The 25,708-nt window shown below is 34.9% G+C and overlaps 1 protein-coding gene across 2 annotated transcripts in view; it reads left to right on the top strand.

Annotated features, from left to right (window-relative positions):
• ITGAV (integrin subunit alpha V) overlaps positions 1–25,708 on the top strand; it is a 91,782-nt gene that overhangs the window by 20,926 nt on the left and 45,148 nt on the right. The window contains exons 3-6 of one of the 2 annotated variants that reach the window (XM_050752499.1): positions 11,346–11,437; positions 14,544–14,658; positions 19,855–19,913; positions 22,662–22,707. In XM_050752499.1, the coding sequence (XP_050608456.1) occupies positions 11,346–11,437; positions 14,544–14,658; positions 19,855–19,913; positions 22,662–22,707 (312 nt within the window). Of the gene's footprint in view, positions 1–11,345; positions 11,438–14,543; positions 14,659–19,851; positions 19,914–22,661; positions 22,708–25,708 lie in introns of both variants that reach the window. The other variant, XM_050752498.1, reaches the window with a different exon arrangement.

The raw sequence follows: 25,708 nt of genomic DNA, 5'->3' as shown, positions 1-25,708 counted from the left end.
TGAAACAGTTATTTGGGGGTATGATTTCTTTGTTTTAGTCTAAGATGATTGATACGTGGAAAACTCACAAGTGGATGTGGAAAAGCAGAACTGAAGAAAAGATTAATTGCATGATTTAGTTTAGGGATTAATGATCTATGTATTTTCAGTAGTAAAGTTATTCCAAACTGTAATAGATTGCTATGCAAAACAATATTGAGACTATTCATGTAGCAAGCCTAGACTGTTCATGTAGTCTGTTATCTGTTTTGCCTTCATGGCCACATTAGTTTCCTGTTGCTATTGTCATAAGTTACCAAAGATAACAAATTTGTTATCTTTAGTTCTGGAGGTCAGATGTCCAAAATGGATTCACCGGGCTAAATCAAGGTGAGAAACTGTTTCCTCTCCATTTCCAGCTGGTAGAGCCATTCGTATTCTTTGTCTTGTGGTTCCTTCCCTTATCTTCAAAGCCAGCAATAGCTACTGGGTTCGTTCTCATGCTGTATTACTTGAACATTGACCCTACTGCCCCCCACCCCCGCAACCCTTGTGATTTTAATGGGTCCACCCAGATAATCCAGACTTACTTCTTATTTCAAGGTCCTTAATTTGATCACTTCTGCAAAGTCCTTTTTGCCTTGTAAGGTCACATATTTATGTGTCAGTTTCTGGGAATTAGAAGTTGAATATCTCAGGGATATTATTCTGCCTACCACGGTGCCCTTTTATGTATTTTCTTTTTAAATTATTTGTTTTCTTTTTTCTTTAAAAAAGAGAGATGGGGTCTTCCTATGTTAGACCAGCCTGGTCTCAAACTCCTGGCCTCAAGCGATCCTCCATCTCAGCCTCCCAAAGTGCTAGGATTACAGCTGTAAGCCACAACTGATATTGGTTATACTGCAAGCTATGCTAAGACAAGAACCATGCTTATGTAAGTAGGCATTGCTGTCTCTCTTGTTCTTTTTCCCTTGGCAGCTTTGGTTATAAAGAATTCAAACTAGATTTAGAAGATGTAGGCTCAGATTCAGACTCTGATGCCTATTAACTATGACCCTGGGCAAGCACCATCCGCAATTTCCTCATTTGTCAAATAAGCATAATACCTACCTCTCAGGGTTGCCATGTAGATCAAATGAGATAATATTAGTCAAGCATGGTGGCCTGGTGGCTCATGCCTGTAATCCCAGCACTTCGGGAGGCGGAGGCAGGAGGATTGCTTGAGTCCAGGAGTTTGAGACCAGCCTGGGCAACATAATGAGACCCCATATCTGATTTTTTTTTTTTTTTTTTTAAAAACAATGTCTATGAAGGTATTAGGTTGGTGCAAAAGTAATTGCCATTCTTGTCATTACTTTCAATACTTTGTAAACAAGAAAGCATTATACAGGTGAAGAAAGGATTGTTTGTGTTGTGCCCATACTAGAACTGTAGGGAACTAAATAAGTATGGAAAAGGAAAGAAATAAAGATAATTGTGGATATTTCTTAAATTGATTATAGCTTGGTTTGCATTTTAACTTCTGTTATTGTGACATTTGAGAAAATCCTCTTATAACATGTTTTCCTTTTCTAGGGAAGCAGATGTTACTGATAGACTGATCCTTGGCCATGTTTCTTAGTAATGTGTGTGTGTGTGTGTTTTTTTCTCCCAAAAAGATAGACTGCTAATGTGCTTTGAGAAAAGAAACCATGTTTCACCACCGTATGAAAGTCTTTTTGCTTAGAAATGCAGGCTTACCTACCTATTTGTTAAGTATGTTTTTTTTGTGGTGGTGGTTGTTTTTTATTTGTTTGTTTTTTTAAAGGAGAAGCTCCTACCTTTATATTCCAAATACAGCGAATGGATGTCAGCTACCACTAACTATTTCTGTCATACCGAAGGGCATAGGTCAGATTACTATTTTTCCTGCCCAAAACAGCTTGCTGTAATGCTTGCCATTTGTTCCTAGAAGGGCCTGGCCGTAGGTTGAGAGTAAACCTTGGCTATGCCAGTTCTATGGTCAAGAAAAATGCTGTGGAATATTTTCTGGGTATAACTAGGTTTTTAAAACATTTAGCTGTTTTCTAGCTTGTGCAGTACAATTTCCATCTAGTTGCAATTAAAACACTCAGGCAGACCCTAAACTAACCTCCTTTAAGTTTTACTTCCTCCTATTGGTGAATTTTCTGTCTTCCAGAGTTGTGTCTAGGTATTTCTACAGTTGCAGCTGTCCTGTACTCTAAAAAGTTAAAAAGAAAAGTAGTTTCCCTTCCCTTGTTAATACAAAACAAATTTATACCAAGGAATTTTTAAAAATAAAAATATTTCTCCTGATAAAATCTGTTATTCCGTTACAGAATTACACAGAGAGCTGGTAAGCACTTTAGAAATCTTGTAGTCGAATTCATTTATTACTAATTGACTCTCAGTCATACAGTTAGTCAGTATTTTAATGTTTTCAGCGTTTTACTGAAACCAAACTCACAAGCTCTTTTAAAGTCTCTTCCTTTCCCTGCTCACTTTGACCTGATTCAACCCGTTCTTTAGGACTTAACATAGGATTGGCTTTTTTTTTTTTTTTAATTCCCAGTAAAGAGTTTTTGTCTTAAAATGTTAGATGCTTTCAGGATCATTTCCTTCTCATGACTAGAAGGAAACAAACCAGCATTGATAAAGCAGTGAGTGTTTTCAAAAGGCCTGTATTCTTTGTGCTGCACTCCAGCAGGACCGTCGGAATTGCTCATGGAAGAAGAGGGAGATTTTGATTCTTTATTGGCTGTGGTAGTAATAACTGACTAACTCAATGAATACCAATCCCAGTGAAATGAGCTTCATTCCTGTTTTCTTCTGGTTCTGCTTTTCTGACTCTTTTTGTTTATGTTTGGGAAACAGCTGTGTCTTATTTTATGTAAAAGATGTTTCTGGATGGTTTTGTATAAATTAGTAACACTTTGACATGTCCATGGATTATGGCTGCAGAACTCAGTTTTGTGTACATATAAATGATTTATTTTTCAAACACTTTGGATTTGGGGACCTTGGTCTCTTGGCCATTTTAAGTCAGTACAGGTAAGCTTCAAGAGACATTTGAAGACACTTTGGAAGTTTATAAAGCAAATTGTCCTTTCATTATTAGTACTGTTCTAATATCTTATCACTACCTATTGTCTGTCAGAGTTTCTTAAATAAATTAACAAACTGTATTTCCTTACTAAATCAACGAAATCATTAACCACCATTTTAGTCTTCAGTAGTTATCTAGAATTTTTATTTTTTAATTAGTTATTTTATGCAATATTCTACTCTAATAGTTTGATTCTATAACATAGAATAGAGGTTCCTAGGAACGTTAATGCTTAAAAAAAGAAGGAAGAGGTTCCTAGGAACGTTAATGCTTAAAGAAAGAAGAGCTTGTGTAATTAAAATTTTTTCTTTAATTTTATGAACTAAAACTCCTTTACATGTGTGAGATGAAAATGTAAACATAAAGTTAATTAAGAGGGGATGTAGGAGCGTCAAACTAAGCTTTTGTATATGAGGATTGAAGGATACTTATCCACACTACTTTTTTTGAAAACCTTTAAAACATTTTATAAATAATGCACATCCATTGATGAAAATATGAGAAAACCAGACCTACTTAAATCCCACCACTCAGGAAGCCAGTGGCCATAGGATATACTTTTGTGTGTGTATTTGTGCATGTGCCTTATGGCCTGTGTATATTCTGTGTGTGTGTGTTTCTGTGTGTAAATATGCAAAATACATAAAGTTATTATTTACTCTGTCTCCTATTCTGTTGGACATTCTGTTGTTTTATAACAAACCTTTGACGTGCTTATTAGTCTTAGTTTGTATTACCAAATTTTTTTAGTTAATTTTTTAAAAATGTAGAAGTCATAGCAGTGTATGTTTCAGGATTTCTGATACATCTTTGCCAAATAGGACAATACTGACACAAGCAATATTTGAACCAAATTTAATACTATCTTCCTTTGCCTGACAGGTGAAACATATGTCTTATTTTAATATTCATTTCTGTTATTTCTGGTAAGCTTGAGTCTTTTTTCATAGGCTTATTAGCTCTTTCTGGGTTTTTAAATTTTGTTTTCTATTATCCATTTTCATTCTTGATCTATTATATTATTCATTTTTATTCTTGGTCTATTACTCTCCTGACACATCTATTTTTAATTAATTTTGAAAAAGTCATTTCATGCGCGCGCGCGCGCGCTCACACACACACACACACACACACATTTCTGTTCAATGCCACAGGTACTTTTTCTCCTGACAAATTTGTCATTTTTAAAAACAGCTTTATTGAGATATAATTTACCATAACATTGACGTGTTTTAAGTGTTTAATTCAATGAATTTTTACTATATTTATAGAGTTTTATAGCTATTACTACAGCCTAATTCCACAGCATCTCCATTACCTTAAAAAGAAATGTGTCCAACATCAGTCTGTCCCCATTTGTACCTCCTGCCCTAAGCAGCTATTAATTTACTTTCTGTGTCTACATATTTTGGTTTTGAATATTTTATATAAACGGAATTATGTGATACATAGATATTCATATTATAGCATGTATCAGTGCTACATTCCGTTTTTATGCCTAACAGTATTCAACTGAATGAATAAACATTTTGTTTACACCAGTAGATGCACATTTGAGTGTTTTCTGCTTCTTGGCTATTATGAATAATGCTACTCTGAACATTCATGTGCAAATCTATCCTTTCTCTTGGATAGATGTCTAGGAGTGGAATTGCTGCGTCATATGGTAATCTACATTTACCTTTTTTAAAAATTGTGAAACTATTTTCAAAAGTGGGTGTACCATTTTACATTTCTATTAGAAATGTATGAGGGTTTCAGTGTCTCCATATCTGTATGGACACTCATATTCTGTCTTTTTTATATTATAATAACCATCCTAATGAATGTGAAGCCATATTTTATTGTGGTTTTGATTTGCATTTACCTGATGATGAATAATGTTGAACATCTTTTCTTGTGCTTACTGGCTGTTATTTCTTCTTTGGAGAAACATCTATTCAAATTCTTTGCTTAGTTTTAATTTGGTTGTTTGTCTTACTGAGTTGTAGGAGTTTTTTTTTTTTTTTCATATTATTTAGGATACAATTTTTTTAATCCAGTATTTGATAAGCAAGTAATTTCCCCAATTTTGAGAGTTGTCTTTTTACTTTTTAAATGGTGTTTTTGAAGCACAAAATTTTTAAATTTTAATTGGCTGATATATCTACTGTTTTATCACTATGCGGTTGGTTTTCTAAATCATTGCCTAACCCGAGTTCATGAAGATTTATTTCCTTGTTTTATTTTAAGAGTTATATAGTTTTAGCTCTTACATTTAAAAATGCCTGTGATCTGTGTTGAGTTAATTTTCTGGTACGGTTTGAGGTATGGTTCCAAATTAATTTTTTTGTATATGGGTATCTAGTTGTCCCAGCACCATTTGTTGAAAAGACTATTTCTTTGCCACTGAATTTGCTTGGCATTGGCATCTTTGTCAAAAATCAGTTGACTGTGAATGTAAAGGTGCCTTTGATGTACTATTTATGTACTACTAAAAATACTAAAAGTGTCACCATTATAAATACATCACCATTGACTATTGTACACATTCAGATTTTAGGCATGCTAGTATCTGAATATTTGCAGCTCTGAATCAATGGAATACATTATTTCAAAATAGCATTGAGTTACAAATAAATGCATGATAACAGTAGTTGTCTGACCTCCAAATCATTTTCTCTCAAATTTCTCTTATGGTACTTATGGCTCTCTGAAAATATTTTATATAATTATGTATTGCTTTTCTCCTTCAAAAGCAAAGACTTATCTGTCTCATTTAATGCTATATTACTAGCATAGAGACATAGGAGGTACCCATGATTTATCATTTATTTAAATAAATAAATGAATAATCAAAGAGATTTCCACTAACCTGTCCATTTTTACATAATAAATAAGCATGCTTTATTGGGAGATTTTTTTCCTAGCAAATTTGTTACAGGAAGTACAACTAAGCAAGTGATGTTTAAAGTAAAAAGCTGCTTAAGAAAGTCTGTGAATTGTCTATGAATGCAGGGTGGTATTGTTTTAATAGCCTTTTTTTTCTTTTTACTTTTTTTGTTCATTTGTTTTAGCAAAAAGTAAGTTAAGGACCTGAATTATTTCATTATTCATACAAGTCATAGTAATGAATAGGAGCCAAGTGACTAAAACCGCATTTAGCTTCAAAATGGAAGTTTACTCTCTTGCTTTTCTAATGCTTTAGCATTCTTGTTCACTTTGGCCTTTTCACAAAAAGGTGACATAATCTTGTTCCAAGGGATGTTCTTTTGGTATGAAAAGAAGAAACAAAACATTTTGCTTAGGGTAAGAAGGTAATTGTATCTTAAAAATAAGCACTGCCCATAATTGTCCAGCAAGTCGAATGCCGAATGTGTTGACAGTGCCTTTGGAAACACCAGGGAAAAGAGTTGGCTGCTAATAAGGAGTAGAGTCAAAAGCTACGGCAATCTGCTTTTCTCATTTGCTTCTGTCCTCAAGCATGCAGTCATGGGAGTTTGATAAAATGCAAATGACAAGTTTGAAAACCTGGCAAAACAGACATGAAATTTTCCAGTCTCTAGTGATTTACTTGCTTATTAATTTCAAGTTTCTCTAGCAAAATTTTCCTCTGTATTTTTGAAAGTGGTAGGACAGAGCTGTATGTTAATTTACATAATACAGAGCAATTTCTTCTGAACTTTATTAGAGAGATTTAAAGATTATTAAATAAATGATATTTAAGATTTATTTAAATACTTTTATTTATTTAGATAATTAAATAAAATTATTTTATTGTGTGAGATACTCTTTTTTCTTTTTTATTTATCTGGGTGAACAGAGCTAATCTTCCAATGGCTTTTGTGATTATGGACAGAAATCTTGGTACTCTTGGCTGTTGCCTGCGAAAGCATTTCTTCCAGCCTTTGAGTTTCTGTGGTTGTCTGTGTCCTGTTTCCTTTTCAAGTGTGTCAGCATAGTCCAGGCCATCTGAGGAGGTTCAACATCATTCTAAATGCTGACTTCAGGGCTGTGATTCAGAATATTTACTTCACTCATGTGCCTCAGGATAGCTGCCAGTTTCAGCCAGGTCATGAATGAACTTCTTGTCTGTTTGTCTGGAGAGCAGGCTTTCTTTTGCTTTCTCTTCACCCACTCTGTTTACACTTCCTCTGGGTGAAGCTTCTATGTAATGTTGAGTCAAGGATTTTAAGACTTGGTCTCCAGAAAAACAATTTTGATTAGTAAAGAAAAACTTCCTAATGAGCAAACTTCTTAAAAAGATGGTAACATGAGGTTGTAACTGTGTTGCAGCTGAAGGCATTGAAAGCAGTGGATGATGTTTTTCTTTTTGAAGACCATGGACTGAGTTTTGGGTGCCAATGTATGCCAGTGCATTATATCCAGTTATACTGGACTACTTTGGTTTCCAAAAAGATATGTCAAATTCGTACTGATTTTGCATGAATTTTCTAGCTTAAGCTAACCCTGATGTCCTCAAAGACAGATATCCATAACTGTTATGGCAAGGGATGCTTTTGATACTTTTTTAAAGAAATAGGAAACAGAACATGGTAGCTATGCAGGCCTATGCTGCTTGACAGTGCCCAGCAGCATCTTGTGCCACCGTATACAAGTTTAAAGAGAAGTAACATTTGTTAAGAAAAACATTCATGGAGGTAAATTTTCAAAGTGGTAGGGAGAGATTGGATAACCATTAATAAAGAATAAGTTTCACTTTTCAGGAATATAATAATTGAGAAAAAATACTTAACATAGAAGGCAACTCAAAAATCCCATAAAGCCCATTCTTAGCATGGCATAAACGCTCTTGACAAAAGTGGGAATGTAAATTACTACAGCTACTATGGAGTACAGTACGGAGGTTCTTCTAAAACTACAAATGAAATACCATATCATCTGGCAATCCCACTACTAGGTATTTATCCAAAGGAAAGGAAATCAGTATGTCAAACAGACATCTGTGTCCCGTGTTTATTGGAAGCACTGTACACAATCACCAAGATATGAAATCAGTTCAGGTGTTTAACAACAGATGAATAGATAAAACATGGTGTGTACATATATATGTGTGTGTGTATACATTATTTTATATATATATATAAAATGTATATATATTCCTGTCTGTGTTCAGGAATATGTATATACAGTGGAAAAATGTAGTGTGTGTGTGTGTGTGTGTGTGTGTGTGTGTGTGTGTGTGTGTTTTCAGCCATGAAAAGAATGAAGTCCTGTCATTTATGGCAACATGCATGAAACGGGAGGGTATTATGTTAAGTGAAATAAGCCAGGAACAGAAAATTAAACACTGTGTGTTTTCACTCATCGGTGGAAGCTAAGAAAAAGTTGATGTCATAGAAGTAAAATGTAGAAGATACTAGAGGCTGGGAAAGGTAGGGAGAATGGCGGCAAAATTACAACTGGATAGGAGGAGTAAGTTCTAGTGTTTTCTACCACTGTAGGATTATTATAGTTAAAAATAATGTATTATCTAATTTCAAATAGGTAGAAGGAAGGAATCGAATGTTCCCAACACAAAAAAGTACTAAATATTCAAGATGATGAACTTGCTGATAACACTGACCTGATAAGTATAGATTATATGTATTGAAACATCACTTTGTACCCCTTGAATATGTAAAATTATTATGTATCGATTAAGAAAAAAAGGCTCTTGGCCAGGCAAGGTGGCTCATGCCTGCAATTCCAGCACTTTGGGAGACTGAGGTGGGCAGATCACCTGAGGTCACGAGTTGAAGACCAGCCTGGCCGACATGGTGAAACGTTGTCTCTACTGAGAGTACAAAAAATTAGCTGGGCGTGGTGGCGGGCGCCTGTAATCCCAGCTACTCAGCAGGCTGAGGCAGGAGAATGGCTTGTACCCAGGAGGCGGAGGTTGCAGTGAGCTGAGATTGCACCACTATACTCCAGCGTGGGTGACAGAGCAAGACTCTATCTCAAAAAAAAAAGTAAAAGAAGAAAAGGCTCTTGATAACCACTGCCTTCCTGATCATTCTCTGTAGTTACAGTGAACAACTCACAATTATCTTAAAAAATTCAAGATTATCCACTCTTCTGTGGATAATCTTGAAAAAAAAAGATTTTCTTTCGGCTCAGAAAACATTTCCTCACTTGTACTGTGTGCCCTCGCTTTCCTATAACTCTCTACGGGTTCCTGTACTATTTTCTACCATAATTGCTTGCTCCTATGATTATCTCTTGTGTTAAATAAATGTTTCCATAAGAGGCAGACTACCATTTCATCATGGGTTAGCATAATGAATAGAGAAACACACCTAAATTTTCAGTTAGGATTTGCATCCAGAGTGTAGGGAATAAAGTTTCTAGGCAAGAGGACCTCAGACCTAAATGCCTGCAGGTGGGAATAAGCATGACTTGTTTCAGAGACTGGGGATGAGGGATAAAAGTATTATTTCACATGAAAATAAGTGTATCAGCCAGGCATGGTGGCTCACACCTGTAATCTCAGCAGTTTGGGAGGCTGAGGCAGGTTGACCTTGAGCTCAGGTGGTCAAGACTAGCCTGGACAACATGATGAAACCCTGTTTCTACAGAAAGAACAAAAATTAGCCAGGCATGGCGGCATGCATCTGTAGACCCAGCTTCTCTAGAGGCTGAAGTGGGAGGATCGCTTGAGCGTAGGAGGTTGAGGCTGCAGTGAGCTGTGATCACACTACTGCCCTCCAAAAATAGAAATATTCCTAAATTTGAAATTGAGGGAGATGTAGGGGATTGATTAAATAAAGTATTCTGTGGCTATATAATAGGATACTACACAACAATGAAAATGATATTATAGATCTGCCTTTATAAGTGGCTTATTATGGGTTATAATAAGTTTAATGTTATCTTAAATATTGACTTAATATCTATTTTACATATAAAAACATGCATATATTCATGAAACAAGTCTTTAGGATAGATGGTAATGTGTTAACAGTGGTCATTTTTTTATAGTGGGGTTGTGGTATTTACATTTATCTTTATATATGGCTTTGTTTTATGTTTTGGTTTGTTTTGTAATGAATAAGACTTTTATAGTTAGAGTAAATACAATAAAGTGTTAAAAAGGTGAGAAGGTACCATTGGTCTTGTACATATATTTTGTACTTATTGATTACTATGTCTTAAATATTATTTTGAAAATTTTCAAACCTGTAAAAATTTGAATTTCATTAATACAATGAACAATACACTGTTCACCTAGTTTCACCCATTGTTGCAGACATTGTTACACTTAACCCCTAAATACTTCAGCATGTATCGCCTATAAACTAGGACATTTTCTTATGTAACTACAATATAGTCATCACATATTAGAAACAAATCATTATTATGAATAATGTAATATTAATAGTAACAATGTAATTGTTGCTGAATTATACATTATTACTGTTATCTAGTTCACAATTCACATTTCCACATTTATCCCAATAAAGTCCTTGTAACTTTGAAAAAACTTATTTGGACATAAAATTCAATCAGAGATCACATCTTACATTTGGTTGCCATGCCTTAGTGGTCTCTTTTAATCTAGAAGCGTTTCCTACTCATTTTGTCTTCCACGATATTGACATTTTTGAGTACTATCCCAGGTGTGCTGTAGGCAAGTATACTTGTATTGTTAAGAGTATAGTGATGTTTGGTCTATCCCAATGCATCATTTTGTTTTTGACACTGGAGTTTTAGTGTACAGAAATAATTTTCTCAATAGTGAGGACTGAAGTAATGAAAATAAGTGTTTGATTGTATTGTGCCATATTGAACTCTTTTTTCTACCAACCAAATCAAGTTTCCTGGATTCTAATTCTTGCATTGTTATGTCACAGGCACAGGTCTCAGTCTTGTCTTTTATAGCATTTTACACAAAAGTGTTTCATACCATTTAATTTTCATAAATATCTTTATGCCCCACAGAAAGAACTTCTGGGAATAGATGATCATATGTATTTGTTTAATGGTTAATTATCTAACAGTTGAGCAACTGGAAAACTATTTACAATTGCTTTTTCAATCGTGTATTATGATACTTAATGGGACTAATAATAATACTGAGGCACTTCTGGGTTATCGTGTATTCTATGTTTCTGATTAGTTGAAAGTCTCTAATGTGTATAAAGTGTATATGAGAAAAATAACCAGTGGAGTATTTGATTAATCAAAGGTGTACTATTTCTCAACCTGGCTGGATAAAAATAAACTGTTTTATTAAGAACAGTATATTTTGGGTCTTACTACTCACAATATTCTTTTTTAGGCAATAGAGATTATGCCAAGGATGATCCATTGGAATTTAAGTCCCACCAGTGGTTTGGAGCATCTGTGAGGTCGAAACAAGATAAAATTTTGGTAAGTCTTCTGGATATTTACTCACAGGTGAGTTTAGTCAGTTTATGTAGAGACACAGGAGGTTTTATATTTTCAGGCTGATAGTAGAATTCAGTATGCTCAAGGGTGCAGGGTATAACAACATAAGACAGCTCTGATCAAAGGCCACTGTGTCCAAAGAGGCCATCTCTCTTGCCCTTCTTCAACAGGCTTTCACTTCTTTTCACCCTCATTCCTACTTTGTTTTACCTGCCCCACTTGATAGTTCCTATCAGTTTATTTCCACCCAGCCAAGTATAGGAATAGTGTGGCTTTGGTTAACAAATGCTTTACTACTTCCTCTCTTTCTCTCTCCTTTTTTTTTTTATCCCCCCCCCTCCCCCTGCGAGATGGAGTCTTGCTCTGTCGCCCAGGCTGGAGTGTAGTGGTGCTATCTCGGCTCACTGCAACCTCCGCCTCCCAGGGTCAAGCATTTCTCCTGCTGCAGCCTCCCAAGTAGCTGGGATTACAGGCATCTGCCACCACGCCTGACTAATTTTTGTATTTTTAGTAGAGACAACGTTTCGCCATGTTGACCAGGCTGGTCTCTAACTCCTGACCTCAGGTGATCTGCCCACCTCGGCCTCCCAAAGTGCTGGGATTACAGGCGTGAGCCACCGAGCCCGGCCACTTCCTCTCTTTGAAAATACAACATGATGTTGAAGTGGGATACAGAACAAAGAAAAAGAAGTAACAACCTTCCTTCACCTCATCTCCCCCTATGCCGCTGTCCATTCCTCTGCTCCTCTTCTCAAACACTTTCTGAAATGTTTTCTATGGTAGCCATCCCAGTTCTTTACTTCACATTCCCTTTCCTATGTCACCATTGACTTTCAGGTCACTGAAATCCACTAGCATTTATACATATGTACATACATACATACCATTATGTTTTGTTTTCTCTGCTGGTATTTATTTTTATCTTTCTTGCACTCTCAGCATTATTCAGAATGGTCAACATCCCTTTTTTTTTTACTAAATTTTTCTTCTCTTGGTTTCTGTGAACTGTATTTTCCTGGTTTTTCTCCTATCTTAAGGCTGCTCTTTGGTAGTCTCCTCTAATGGCTCCTCTTCCATTCAATTTCCAAATATTGGGGTGTCCTTGATCTCTATTTAGCTTCCTTTGCTTCTTCTAACTACAACTTTTACCTAGAGGTTCCTAGTCTCTCCTATGGCTGTAAGTATAATCCCCAAATCTATATCTCTAGCTTTTAATTCTCCCTGGACCCTTTAAGTCATATTTCCAGACTAGCTATTTGGCTTCCAAATGAACGTGGCCAAAATAGGACTCTTGTTTCCTTCCATGAAAGAAGAAAAACAAATAAACTATTTTTTGTATATATATATATTTCCCAGTTTATTAGGAGGCCTGGCTTTCCGCCCTATTCACTAGTGAGCACTCACAATCTGTCTCAAAAATATATCTCACATTTATCAGTAGATCTACATGTCCAGTATTTCTACCCTGCAACAAGCCACCATCATTACCTCCTTGGACCAATGCAATGGCTCTTCTCATCCTGCTGCTGCTTCTCTTACCCTAACTGCAAGAAGGACCAGAGTGAACCAGAGCATTTTACCTTGATTAAAACAGTCAAGTGGCTTTCTGTCACTGTCTGAATAAGTATGAAAAGCTCATACTGTCTTAAAAACATCTCCAAAAACAAGTCACTGGCTATGTCTTTGGTCTCCTCTCACTCCATCTTACATACTAAAGCCAGGCTTGTCTTTATCTCTTCCACATTCCAAATCATTTCAGTTAGTACCTTAGTGTTTGTGTTCCCTCTGCTTGTATTAGTTGTCTTTATGATTTCTACTTGGCTGGCCCTTTGTCATTCAGATTTCAGCTTTCATTTAATTTCCTCAGAGACCGCTCCACCTATTTTAATTATTTACATAGTATTTATTATTGCCTTTATTTTTTCATCTAATTATGCTGCATAGGGAAGGATTTACTTAGGAGGTGAAGTTTCAGCAGACTTTAAAGGATGTGCCACATTTCAGCAATTGGAGGTGAAGGATTGGGTTAAGAGTGGAGATATTCTAGGCAGAAAGAAATGCAAAGACGCAGGAGTAAGCAAAAGGAGCAGGCTACCCACTCTGGAACATCAAGTACATGTAGAGAAGTAGCTGCTATGACCTACTTTCACTGTTTTCAGGGTACATATAGAATAAGTCAGTGCTGATGTTCTGCGGTGCTTATGTTAGCACTTTGCTTCAAAAAGTGTTACAGAAAACCAATTAAACCTTTTTCACTAAATGAATTGTTACACATTTGGTAGATTACTATGCTGTTAAAGCATTCATTACTCTGCTACTATACGTGGTATTTCAATCTAGAATGCTGAAAACAAAAAGGTCAGTTTTTTTGGAAAGTAAATAAAGTAAATACTGCACATTCTTTTGCTCTCTTAATAAATTATTTGCTGTATAATTTAGGGGATATATTCCATATGCATGAGTGTTACTTTGTTCAAAACCTAATTTGGTCTCTACCTTTAGCATAGCATATTACATCAAGAAATATACTACCTGAAATAACAATTTTTCTAACTATTTTGAAAAAAAATTTGGACCACAAATATGGCCTTCGAAATAATGTGAGACAAAGACTTCTTTTAAATTCTTTATTTACCACTATGATAAGGAATTTAAGGTATAGGATAGGTTTGATTAATTTCTATGAATGCTTTGCAAGTTGGCCAGGTGTGGTGGGTGTGTTAGCTCACAACTAGCACGTTGGGAGGCTGAGGCAGGAGGATTGCTTGAGTTCAGTTAGAGACCAGCCTGGGAAACATAGTGAGACCCTGTTTCTACAAAAAATTTTAGAAAATTAGCCAGGCATGGTGGCATTCACATGTGGTCCCATGCCGCATGCTACTCAAGAGGGTAAGGCCAATTACTTGAGCTCAGGGGTTCAAGGCTGCAGTAAGCCATGATCATGTCAATGCACTCCAGCCTGGGCAACAGACTGAGACCCCATCTCAAAAAAAGAGAAAGTGGTGTTATATTCTGAAGTAGTATAGAGCATCTGAAACACTAAATTTTTAGAAAATCTTTATGTCATGGACTAAACCTTTGATTTTAGGCCTGTGCCCCATTGTACCATTGGAGGACTGAGTTGAAACAGGAGCGAGAGCCTGTTGGAACATGCTTTCTTCAAGATGGAACAAAGACTGTTGAGTATGCTCCATGCAGATCACGTATGTACAGGATATTGTACCAGCCTTTAAGAAGAGGGGTGGGAAGCCTAGTTTGTTAAAAATATGTGTGTGTGTGTGTGTATGTGTGATTAAAACATATAGACATATTACGAGAACAAAATGAAAACAATCCTACTAAGGTAAAGAGATTACAAATGTGAAGTAAACAGGTTTACTTTTTCTAAGAACTCATTTTCATCTTCCTTCATTCGTATATGATTTTAAGAACCTGTATTTTTGATGACTAATAGTCAAAAGATGCTCAGTTGAGCTTCTCTAATAGAGAAGATGTGGACCCTACAACTAAAGATTCAGTATCTCTAGGTCAGGCCTGGGTACCTGAATTTTTAACAGACTCTGCAAGGCAATTCTGATAGATACCAAAGTTTGAGAACTCCTGCTTTATACTAATAATGATGTTGAAAGTAAAAAATATTATGTCTTAAAGAGCCAAAGTTTATATAGGAAGATGAACATTGAACTCAGGAGTCTTGACTCTGAATTTTCCTGCTCTTAATCAGAGTTTCTTTGTTAACCTGCTACCAAGCCCACCCCCTTTTGGTGATCCAGAGGATTTTATGCTCTTTGCTAATATTACTTGAAATTTCAAAAGGAATTAATATCATGACTAAAGATGACTTGAAGCAATTATAATTTTGATTATGCTTTTCCAAAATCTGTACATCCTCTTATCTTTGGAGATTCCAATCCTTTTGTGCCCCGCTACCCTTTGCTGAATTAGCTACTACTTTAGATCTTCCTTGTACCAGAAGCATAAAAATAGATTACTGAAATGTAGTATAGTGTTTATGCCTAGAGCCCTTAGGCCATTATTTTTTGTGTTCCACTGGTCACCACATAGTTTATTAGAGAAAATTAGTAACAAATGCACAACATGTAAGACTCTTACTCCTATATTTGTTTTGTCCATGTTAGGTGACATGTGATACCAGGTCAAAGGGACTGTTTTGTCCTTCAAATTCTAAGTAGTTAAACCTACAGGAAACTGCAGATTATTTCAATAAACACTTATTTTCTTAGCCCAACACTTTGATCCTACCTATTATAAGTGGGAAGTGAACATTAAAAGAGTGATACCTGCCCAAATCCGTATTGTTTGTTAGGAAAGAGAAAAAATTAGGTTAGAAAGCATACACTGCACAGGATGAGGGAAATTGAGGCTTTATCCTCAGGGCTTGGATGCCATCTGTACCGCCATCTTTATGTTGGTATTTTGGTTATGGTACTGTCATCTTTGGTAGTATGTAGAGAATCTGAAGATTAAATTTGTATTTTTAATTTCTTTATTGCAAAAATGTTCCTATTTGAGAAGATAATTTAATAGCTATGAAGAATGAGTTAACCATTGTATGCCAGGTTTGTTACTTATTACTTATATGATGTACACACACACACAATACACCCTTATTTTAATTTGATGCATGTGGGAACTGAGATTCACATAGTTGAAGCAATTTTATTTCCATATCTCATGGGGTTGAGAGTAGGGATATTCTGGGCAGAAAGAGGTGCAAAGAAACAGCAGTAAACAAAAGGAGCAAGCCACCCACTCTGGAGCATCAAGTACGTGTAGAGAAGTAGCTGCTCTGACTGACTTTCACTATTTTCAGGGTACATATAGAATAGGTCAGTGTTGAAGTTCTGAATGGTCAAATGAGGATTTAAACCTAAGTTTGTCTATTCCAAAAGAACCTTTCCTCTACATTATTCACAATAGAAAATGTTTTCCATTTCAGTTGCTTCTGTATTAAGCACAGCTTTTCTATAAAGAATACCTACTGCTTTCATGACCTAGGTTTGAATAATTCCTGATATGTAAGAATACATGGAAATCTCCTGAAAACATGCATTCTAACGATGATTCCCTTGTTCACAGAATGCGCTTATTTGGTTTAGGCACAGAAAGTATAAAGTCATTTAAAGCTATATTCTCTAAGGTATCCAAATCGGGTCAATGAACTGTGGCTTGTGGGCCTCTTTTTGTGAATAAAGTTTTATTGGAATACAGCCACACCCATTTGTTGATGTGTTATCTATAATGATCTAGTAGAGTTCTGAGAGTTGAGTTGCTACACTATGAGCCTAAAATATTTACTGTTCGGCTTTTTACAGGAAAAGTTTGCTGAACCCTGATCTAAATAATAAAACCTGAAATCTTAGGGGAAGCTTAAAGAACAATCTCAAAAAACAAAAAAGCAAAGTGCATGCCTTTGTTTCTAATAGGCCTGGCGCTTTCAGTAACCCTTGATTATTGTACATGCTTTTTGATTCAACCTTTGAAATATTAAACCACCTATAATAGGCCTAAATTATGAAGGGCATCTTGTTCAGAGAAGAAGACTTAGGAGTGGAAGTCAGAACCTGGGTTATATTCTGATTTTCTGCTGACAGTCCACCTATAGCTGTGGGTAATTCACCTAACCACTCTGGGCCTTTGTTTCATCATTGGTAAAACACCAATTCACACAAAAAACTTCAGAGATATAAATTTAGTGTTTTTTTAAATCTGTTTCATACTTCAGTAAATTATGCAAACCAATAATTGGTTTTATGAGGTGGTGTCAGTTTTGTGGGACTACATTGCTAACTTCTTAGTAACTTTGCTTGTCTTGGTGGCAGATTGTGGGTTGTTTTGTTTATTTGTTTGCTTTTGGGTTTTTTCTTTTTGTTTGTTTGTTTTGGTGGTTTGGGTAGTTGGTTTGTTCTGTTTTTAACCTGACTTATGTGGACATCCTGGATAAGGAATTTCACTGTCTGTTACTAACTTACCTTATTACTGATTACATTTGCTTTCAGCTTTTTCATAACTGCATGATAAAACCTCGACTCTTAGGAAAAGCATAAAAAACAACCTCAAAAAACAAAAAGCCAAGTTACTTAGGGAAATTAAGTAACTACACCATGGCCAACCAGCTAGTAAATAAGAGTATAGACCTGACCCCACACGTGTCTACACCACTACACTGCACTGTCTGAAATCAACAATATGCTTATCATTTCCTGAGCAATGACAAAGGACATTATGCAGTAGATCAGATGTTCTTCTGTTCTAAATTGCCTAGCCACGAATCATATGATGCGAATACCCTTTCAACTCCATGATCAGACTGAATCTTCTGTTCCTTCTGTCTGCCTTCTGATGCTAATATTATTTGAACATAGATTTTTCTCAGTAATGATTTCTAGTTGGCTTTTCCTTTCCCTTTGTCATTACTCAGGGATTGATAAAGATATTATTAAGACAGTGCAGTGTAGTGGTATAGGCACTTCTGGATTCAAGTCTCACTCTCTTATTTACTAGTTGGTTGGCCATGGTCAAGTTACCTAATTTCCCTAAGCATCAGTTCCATTATCTGTACAAATTATTGAGTAATAATAGTATCTCTCACAGGATTGGTGTAAAGACTTAAAAAAGATAATGTCATGTAAAATGCTTTAGCATAATACCTGACTCAGAGTAAAGGCTTAATAAACCCTAGCTGATCTTACTATCAGAATCAATAATATTACTATTTGTAATGTCATTACCAGACCTAACAAGTGGGAGAAGTGTTAACCATCTGTAGGAATAAGTACCAGAGCCTGCACCAAAATAGTTTATATTCAACATGAAGTCTTTAAATTGGCAAAAGCACTCAGTTTAATATATACCTGTTAAGAAAATTTTAAGGGACAGTCATGCTTTTTAACTGGATATTCTGGGAAACCAAATAAAGCAGATAATTGTACAGTATGATAATCAAAAAAAGGATGTCTTTATAAATAGCTTGAAATAGTTCCCCAGATGCAACTTGAATAAAGGAAATAAATAGCTGACTTGCTCTAACTTGAGGTTAGAGCAGAATTCCTTAGTCTGATTCACTGGATGCTGGAAACCCCAGCCCCACATTTTCCCACTCCCTTTTGGTTAGAAAAATTTACATTGGTTTAGCATTATACTCTTGAGGCTATTTAAAAAAAAAAAAAAAAAAACTTTAAAAAAATTTAGATATTAAATATGTAATCTTTGGGCAGTTTCCAGGTTTTAAAAATGGGTTCAAAATTTCTGATGGGATTATTTGGCAGAAGTCCTTAGAAGTTTGTCCTTATGACTGAAAACAGATATTTTTGGTTCCTGTATTTGGGTGGCAAATAAAGTAACAGTACAACTTTTTAATGTATTTGTAACATTGGCCACAGTAAATCTTTGATAACTGAAGGATAGTGTTTTCCATTGTTCTCTGTTATCCTCAAAGTAAAATAAGGGGGAAGTGTTCAGATTCATCCTTACATGTGTTCTAGGTACTGTATTGCTCATGATTAAAATTAATTTAAATTAATTGGCTAATTGCTCAGAATTAGTCCCTTTCTGTGAGAACTACTAAAAAGGGAACAACTACACGAGAGCAAAACTATTGAGCCTACTATGGTTGGAAAATACCCGAAAGTGTCATGAAAAGATGGTTACTTTAATTAGATCTCCATACTAAACGTGTGAGGAGAGCTTTATATTTTACTTTTTGAAGAGCATTAAGTTCTGGTCTGTCCATTTCCTGAAATTCTGAGCTATGTTATTCATCTTTGTTGTTGGCTATAATGTATAGGAATGTATGTATCTCTTTGCTGCTATTAATAACAACAAAGGTCTTAGGGTAATAGGAAGAAAGGAATTTCAGATCAGAACTTTTAACTTGCAGATCACAACTTGTTAGTGTTTTATGGAATCAGTGGAGTAGGTCACAACCGCAATAGTTTTTCTAAAAAAATAGAATGAAATAAAATAGAAAATGTTAGAGTGTATTCTATGCAATAATACAAATACTGTTTCGTAAGATTTTAAATTGTCTCTATATGTTTTATACACACAATGTGTGTTGGGTTGTGATATAAATTATAATCTTTTTGTGGATTGTGGATAAAAAAAGGGTTTGAAATTTATCATTTTAGTTGGTTTCTTTGTTCTCTGGTGACTGGTTCAGGTATTTAATCTTTGTTTCCATATCTGAGTAAATGGTGCTGATAAACATGCATACTCACTCTCTTGGAATGTGGTAATAACTAAGTGCCCGAGTGAATGACCACTCTCAGAAAATAGTACATTATCTTATGATTCTAGTGATACCAGGTTTTCTCATGTTTTGTTTTGTGTTCTTTGTTTTGGGTTTGTGTATATTTCCAATCTTTTTATTTTAGAAGATATTGATGCTGATGGACAGGGATTTTGTCAAGGAGGATTCAGCATTGATTTTACTAAAGTAAGTTCTCATTTAAGACTGAAAGAGATTCAGACCTACCTTACTGACTAAACTGTGGTTAAAAATAAACTGGTCGCTCAGCTCCTTTACAGCTGTTACCTCTTTAATGAAAACAGTTAATAAAACGATCCATTCATTTTGACATTCTTTGTCTTATATTATTCCCTCCCTAGTAAACATTGCTTATTTGAAATAGGGAGACATCCCCCATCACTCTGGGAATGGAGGAAAGTAGACAATCTCCTCAGTAAATGATAGGTAACTATTATGACTTAATATTAACATTTCCAGTTATATGAATTTATAGCATATTAAAGTTCTATATTTTTAATTAAAATTGTTTTTCTTACAAAAGCTGTTAATGAGAGCTTTATTACAAAATTAGAGTTACATAAAAGCTGGGAAACACGCATGTTTGCCATCTATTATGTGCCTATAGGCACTAAGTGAAGCTGACTTCACTTATGTAATGTGTAATAATTGTAAGAAATCTCATAGGCAGGGCTCTATGTATTTTTAACTAAATTAATATTCTCTTCAGAATTAATATTTTTAATCTATTTTTTGAAAATAAGAATTCCATTTAAATGTTCAAAGGTAAATTTTCTGAAGTACTTTTCTTTATTTACTTTTCTTTTGTGTGTGTATTTATTTTGGTGGTGGGGAAGTATGCACATTTTGAATATCAAATTGAGAGTATTCTTTCTAGAGAAATCTAAAAAATATGTTGATTGATTGTGTGTAGCCCTTCCTTAGAAAGCTCATATGTAGGCTTTCTTAGAAATGTGAGCAAAGAGAAGTGCCTTAAATGTATGAAAACAACTGAAATTGAAATAATATGATGCATAAGAACTAATAAAGCATTTTTCTTATTTTAAAAATTTGTAGGCTGGGTGCAGTGGCTCATGCCAGTAGTCCCAGCACTTTGGGAGGCTGAGGTAGGAGGATCACTTGAGCCCAGGAGACCAGCCTGAGCAACATAGTGGGACACCATCTCCACAAAGAATTAAAAATTAGCCAGGCATGGTGACATGTGCTTGTGGTCCCAGCTCTTTGGGAGGCTAAGGCATGAAGATTGCTTGAACTGCAGTGAGTGAGGCTGCATTGAGCCATGTTCATGACACAGCATTCCAGCCTGAGCAACAGAGCAAGACCTCGTCTCAATTTTTAAAAACAAATTGGCCGGGCGCGGTGGCTCAAGCCTGTAATCCTAGCACTTTGGGAGGCCGAGACGGGCGGATCACAAGGTCAGCAGATCGAGACCATCCTGGTTAACACGGTGAAACCCTGTCTCTACTAAAAAATACAAAAAACTAGCCGGGCGAGGTGGCAGGCGCCTGTAGTCCCAGCTACTCGGGAGGCTGAGCCAGGAGAATGGTGTAAACCCGGGAGGCGGAGCTTGCAGTGAGCTGAGATCTGGCCACTGCACTCCAGCCTGGGCGACAGAGCTAGACTCCGTCTCAAAAAAAAAAAAACAAATTATATTTTATCTGTATTTGTATTTTATTAATTTTTTTCTAGACTAGGTACTGATAATTATAGTTAACTCTCCTAACTAGGTAATTTGTTTTTAATACTCTAAATTTCATACTATATTACTCAAAATTCAGAATGTAAGTAAGCCAGAGATAAAGTATATTAATAAATATTAGGTTTAAACTTGTATGATACATTTCCAAATAGGTATTATATATTTTTAAAATATATAATGTCCATCTTTTCTGTATTTATGCCTATACAACCATAACCCCAAAAGTACTTTCATACTGTGAAAGTCATTGCTAAATTAGGTGTTCACCTTCTTAAACACATTTCTGAGAAAAGGGTGTCTTTTTAGGGCTGATGACTTAGAAGTGTCTTTTACATAGCCAAGGCAAAAGATAGTCTGTTGAAAACTTGGAAGGGCTATATGTACATTTGGAGGGGAAAAAAATGTATCTTACCTCCAGCAAGAAGAGATTTCTAAAATATTGTGCTCAAACACAATATACCTAGAATTAGACACTTTTAGTTAGTTAAATGTAAGAAATGCTAGGCAAGCATAATTTGTATATGTATAATACACCCTGAAAATTTTATTCTCAACTTCACTCTTGTTTAGATCTGAGACACTAAAAGTATTTCCTTTAGCAGAAAATTCTTCAGTGATTATAGAAAGAAAATTTGCTATATATAGTCACAAATTTAATATACAAAATTAAGAAGTGACTTTAAAAAATTGTAACCTGATAATACATTGCATTAGTACCTCATTTCAAATATGTGAAGCAGCCAAGATCCACAAGAAGTTGTATATTTTCATATATTAAATGAATACATTATAACTTTTCTTTTAAATTTTGTTTCAGAAAAGATACAGTGAAAACCACTGAAACTGAGTTAGATGAATTTGAGATTTATGATTTTGTTTGCCTTAATATAGATTAGATAGATAGATAGATAGACAGACAGACAGACAGACAGATAGACAGGTACATATAAGACTCAACACTTTAAGAGGCTGAGCTGGGAAGATTGCTTAAAGCCAGGAGTTTGAGAACAGCCTGGGTGAGGGAAGACCTTGTTTATACGAAGAAGAAAAAAAAAAAAAGCATCTTAATTACCCTGGTAATGATATAAAGATACATTACTGAATTGGTCAGTCATATATACAAATACATATATATCTTATGTTTTTCATTGATTTCTATCATTTGAGAGATACTTGTTCTTTAAATATATACCTTTTTGTTGTGTGATTTCATCTAGGCTGACAGAGTACTTCTTGGTGGTCCTGGTAGCTTTTATTGGCAAGGTAGGTTAATATTTTTTAAATTACAATTATTGACTATGTGTCACTGATTCACCTGGCTTATTGTATGCCTATGACATTTTACAAATTATTTTAAAGAAAGAAATGGAAATAACAATTAAAGTATATAAACACTCCATTTTACACAGTGTTTTTTAAAAGAATATAACATATATAATATATATTAAATGTGTGTATATTCCTAGAAGAAAATAAACTAAATATTTAAAGAGTAAATACATACTTTTGTGTTAAATATATTTTAAAAGTAAATATATATAGTAATTTTAAGTAATTTATTTTTATTGTGTGTGATATATACTTCTTCATATCTATACTCTAGGGGCCATGATACAATCATTAGGCAGTGTGCAAAACCAATCTGTATAGGCCAACTGTGGCATTCTAAAATTTGCAGGTTTTGAAAGTATTTTGAAGTTGCTCGTTAGGATATTTAAGTGATTATTTTCTTATTACTGATATTGAGAATGATCTCTAGGTGTTGGGGACGTCCTAAAAATTGAAGATCTTTTCTGGGTGCCCTGGCTCATGCCTGTAATGCCAGCACTTTGGGAAGCTGAGGCGGAAGGCTCGCTTGAAGCCAGGAGTTCACAACCAGCCTGGGCAGCAAAGTGAGACCCTGTCTCTGCCAAAAAAATAAAACATAAAAAAATAAAGCCAGGTGTGGTGGCCCACGCCTGTAATCCCCGCACTTTGGGAGACCAAGGTAGGCGATCACCTGAGGTCAGGAGTTAGAGACCACCCTGGCCAACATGGTGAAACCCCGTCTCTACTAAAAATACACACATTAGCTGGACATGGTGGTGTGGGCCTGTAATCCCAGCTACTCAGGAGGCTGAGGCAAGAGAATCACTTGAACCCAGGAGGAGGAAGTTGTAGTGAGGCAAGATCATACCACTGTACTCCAGTCTGGGCAACAGAGAGACACTCTGTCTCAAAAAATATATATAAAATAAAATTAGAGAACCTTATTAGGTTTTTAAAAAATGTTAAACTGGCATTGATATAAAGATACATTATTATATTATTCTTCAGTCATTCTGGGAGGCCTAATTAAATTGTCATTCGAACATATGTACAACAGATTATTGCTGACAGTTTGAAAATAGATAACTAAATATTTGCTTTCTTTGTGTATCATTAGAGATATACTGTTATTTATCTCATTAATATATTGACATGTTTAGTTTCTGCTAAAAAGTACTATTTATAAGTTGAACTATTTTGTATTAGCATTCTGTTATTCAAGCATTGTCAGTGTTTGGAAGAATTAGAAATCCTTTGACTATATTGATTTGAAAGTTTCAAATTTTACTCTTGTATTCTACACTATGCTTTCCTGAATTGCTTCTTTGTAGAAAAACTGATGCTTGCTTTTGTCTTGTGGAGAGGGAAGCTAAAGAAGGAGATTTGCTGGAGGATGACAGGATGGAAGGAGAATAAGAAGGAATGAAAAATAGGAATAAGTAAAATGTTGAAAGAGAAGGCAAAGGAGGGAATAAAAAAAGAGAAAATTCAGGCATCACAGACAGGGATCAGAATGTGATCCCTGTCTCTTTCTAAAACATAGCAAAACTGAAAAATTGGAATTTCTATGGATTATACATCTATTGGGAAATAAAATGATTTTAAAAAATTATAATTGAGTTTTACTGTTTTACAACAAAAATAGCAGTTCTAAAGTACATATGAGAAAATAGGGGATATTAATACTTTTTAGTTAGGTATAGAAATACAGATTTATTTTTCTTCTTTATTGCTGACTATGTCATTCAGTGGAGGGGAAGGAAGTATCTGATGCGGATGCCTGGGAACCAAAACTGTCAAGGAAACTAAATTTTGTGATTCTCAGTTAGGACTACTTGTTAACTCTGTCTTTTTAAGAGATATAGCTGTGAACATGTATGAATTTTTTTTTAATGCCATAGGTATTGCATAAATAAGAATAATATAAATAGGAATGTGCAATAATTAGGACAGTAATAAATTAGGACAGAGAAGTACTATTAATATATTTATTAAAATTTTATTACAAGTTTTATGTAATATATAGCTAGCAGACTCAGTGAATTGGCAGATAGTATTTTGTTTTAATAACATTAAAATCAGCAGATGTCACCCTGGATAAGTACGTTAGAATGAATTTTTCCACAGATCTCAGAATTGTAGTTGTTAGAATGAGGAAAAGAATAATGTTTTATTCAGAAGATATAATGAATTTTCCTCTGTTCTTCGACTCAGGAAATGTTTATTGAATTTCATATGTTCTTGGTACTGCTTAAGCCCAGATGATAAAGTAGTGATAAAGACAGAGAAAGTGTTTCTGTCCTGTAGATTCAATCTCTGTGACTGAACAGATGGGAACAGGACTGAAAATGTTAGCTGTTACACATTTCTTTCTAAAACAGCAGGAATGATAAGAGATTATGGTATCCATATTGTGGAGATAACATTTAATAAACCAGCTATCCTTTCTTGGCATGGAGGGCAAGCTGATTTTTGTGTAGTCATCTAGATTTCTTGTCTGCTTAATAACAAGGTTGTGAACAAAGGTGAACTCTCCATTCAGGTTGTTTCCTAAAGATGTTTAAATTACTAGTTAAAAAGATATCAATTGAAGCAGTCATTCTGATGATAAAGGTAACAGTATTGTGTCAGTAAATTTTTCATGTTTTAATGGATTAGTTGGGTGATAGCCTTTGATTTCATTTTTCCATATATTTAACATTGCTTTCTAGTGGTTTAAGACAAATCCTGTTTTCTTAAATTTTTATTAACAGAGACTGATTTTAAGTACTGGCTTAAACAGAAATAATTTTAAGTTAAGAATATCCATTTTCAAATTGAGTATGATCAAGGAGAATTATGTAAGGCTAATAATTAGAAGCACTAATATCTAATATTGTTTTCTTTCATGCAGGTACATTATCTGCATCATAAAATCATAAAGATCCCATTCGAAGCTTATTTATTTTATATATAT

Source organism: Macaca thibetana, chromosome 12, assembly GCF_024542745.1.
Source record: "Macaca thibetana thibetana isolate TM-01 chromosome 12, ASM2454274v1, whole genome shotgun sequence".
Lineage (NCBI taxonomy): Eukaryota > Metazoa > Chordata > Mammalia > Primates > Cercopithecidae > Macaca > Macaca thibetana.
The sequence above is the reverse complement of the archived record's forward strand: the minus strand, read 5'-3'. Positions and strand labels throughout refer to the sequence as shown.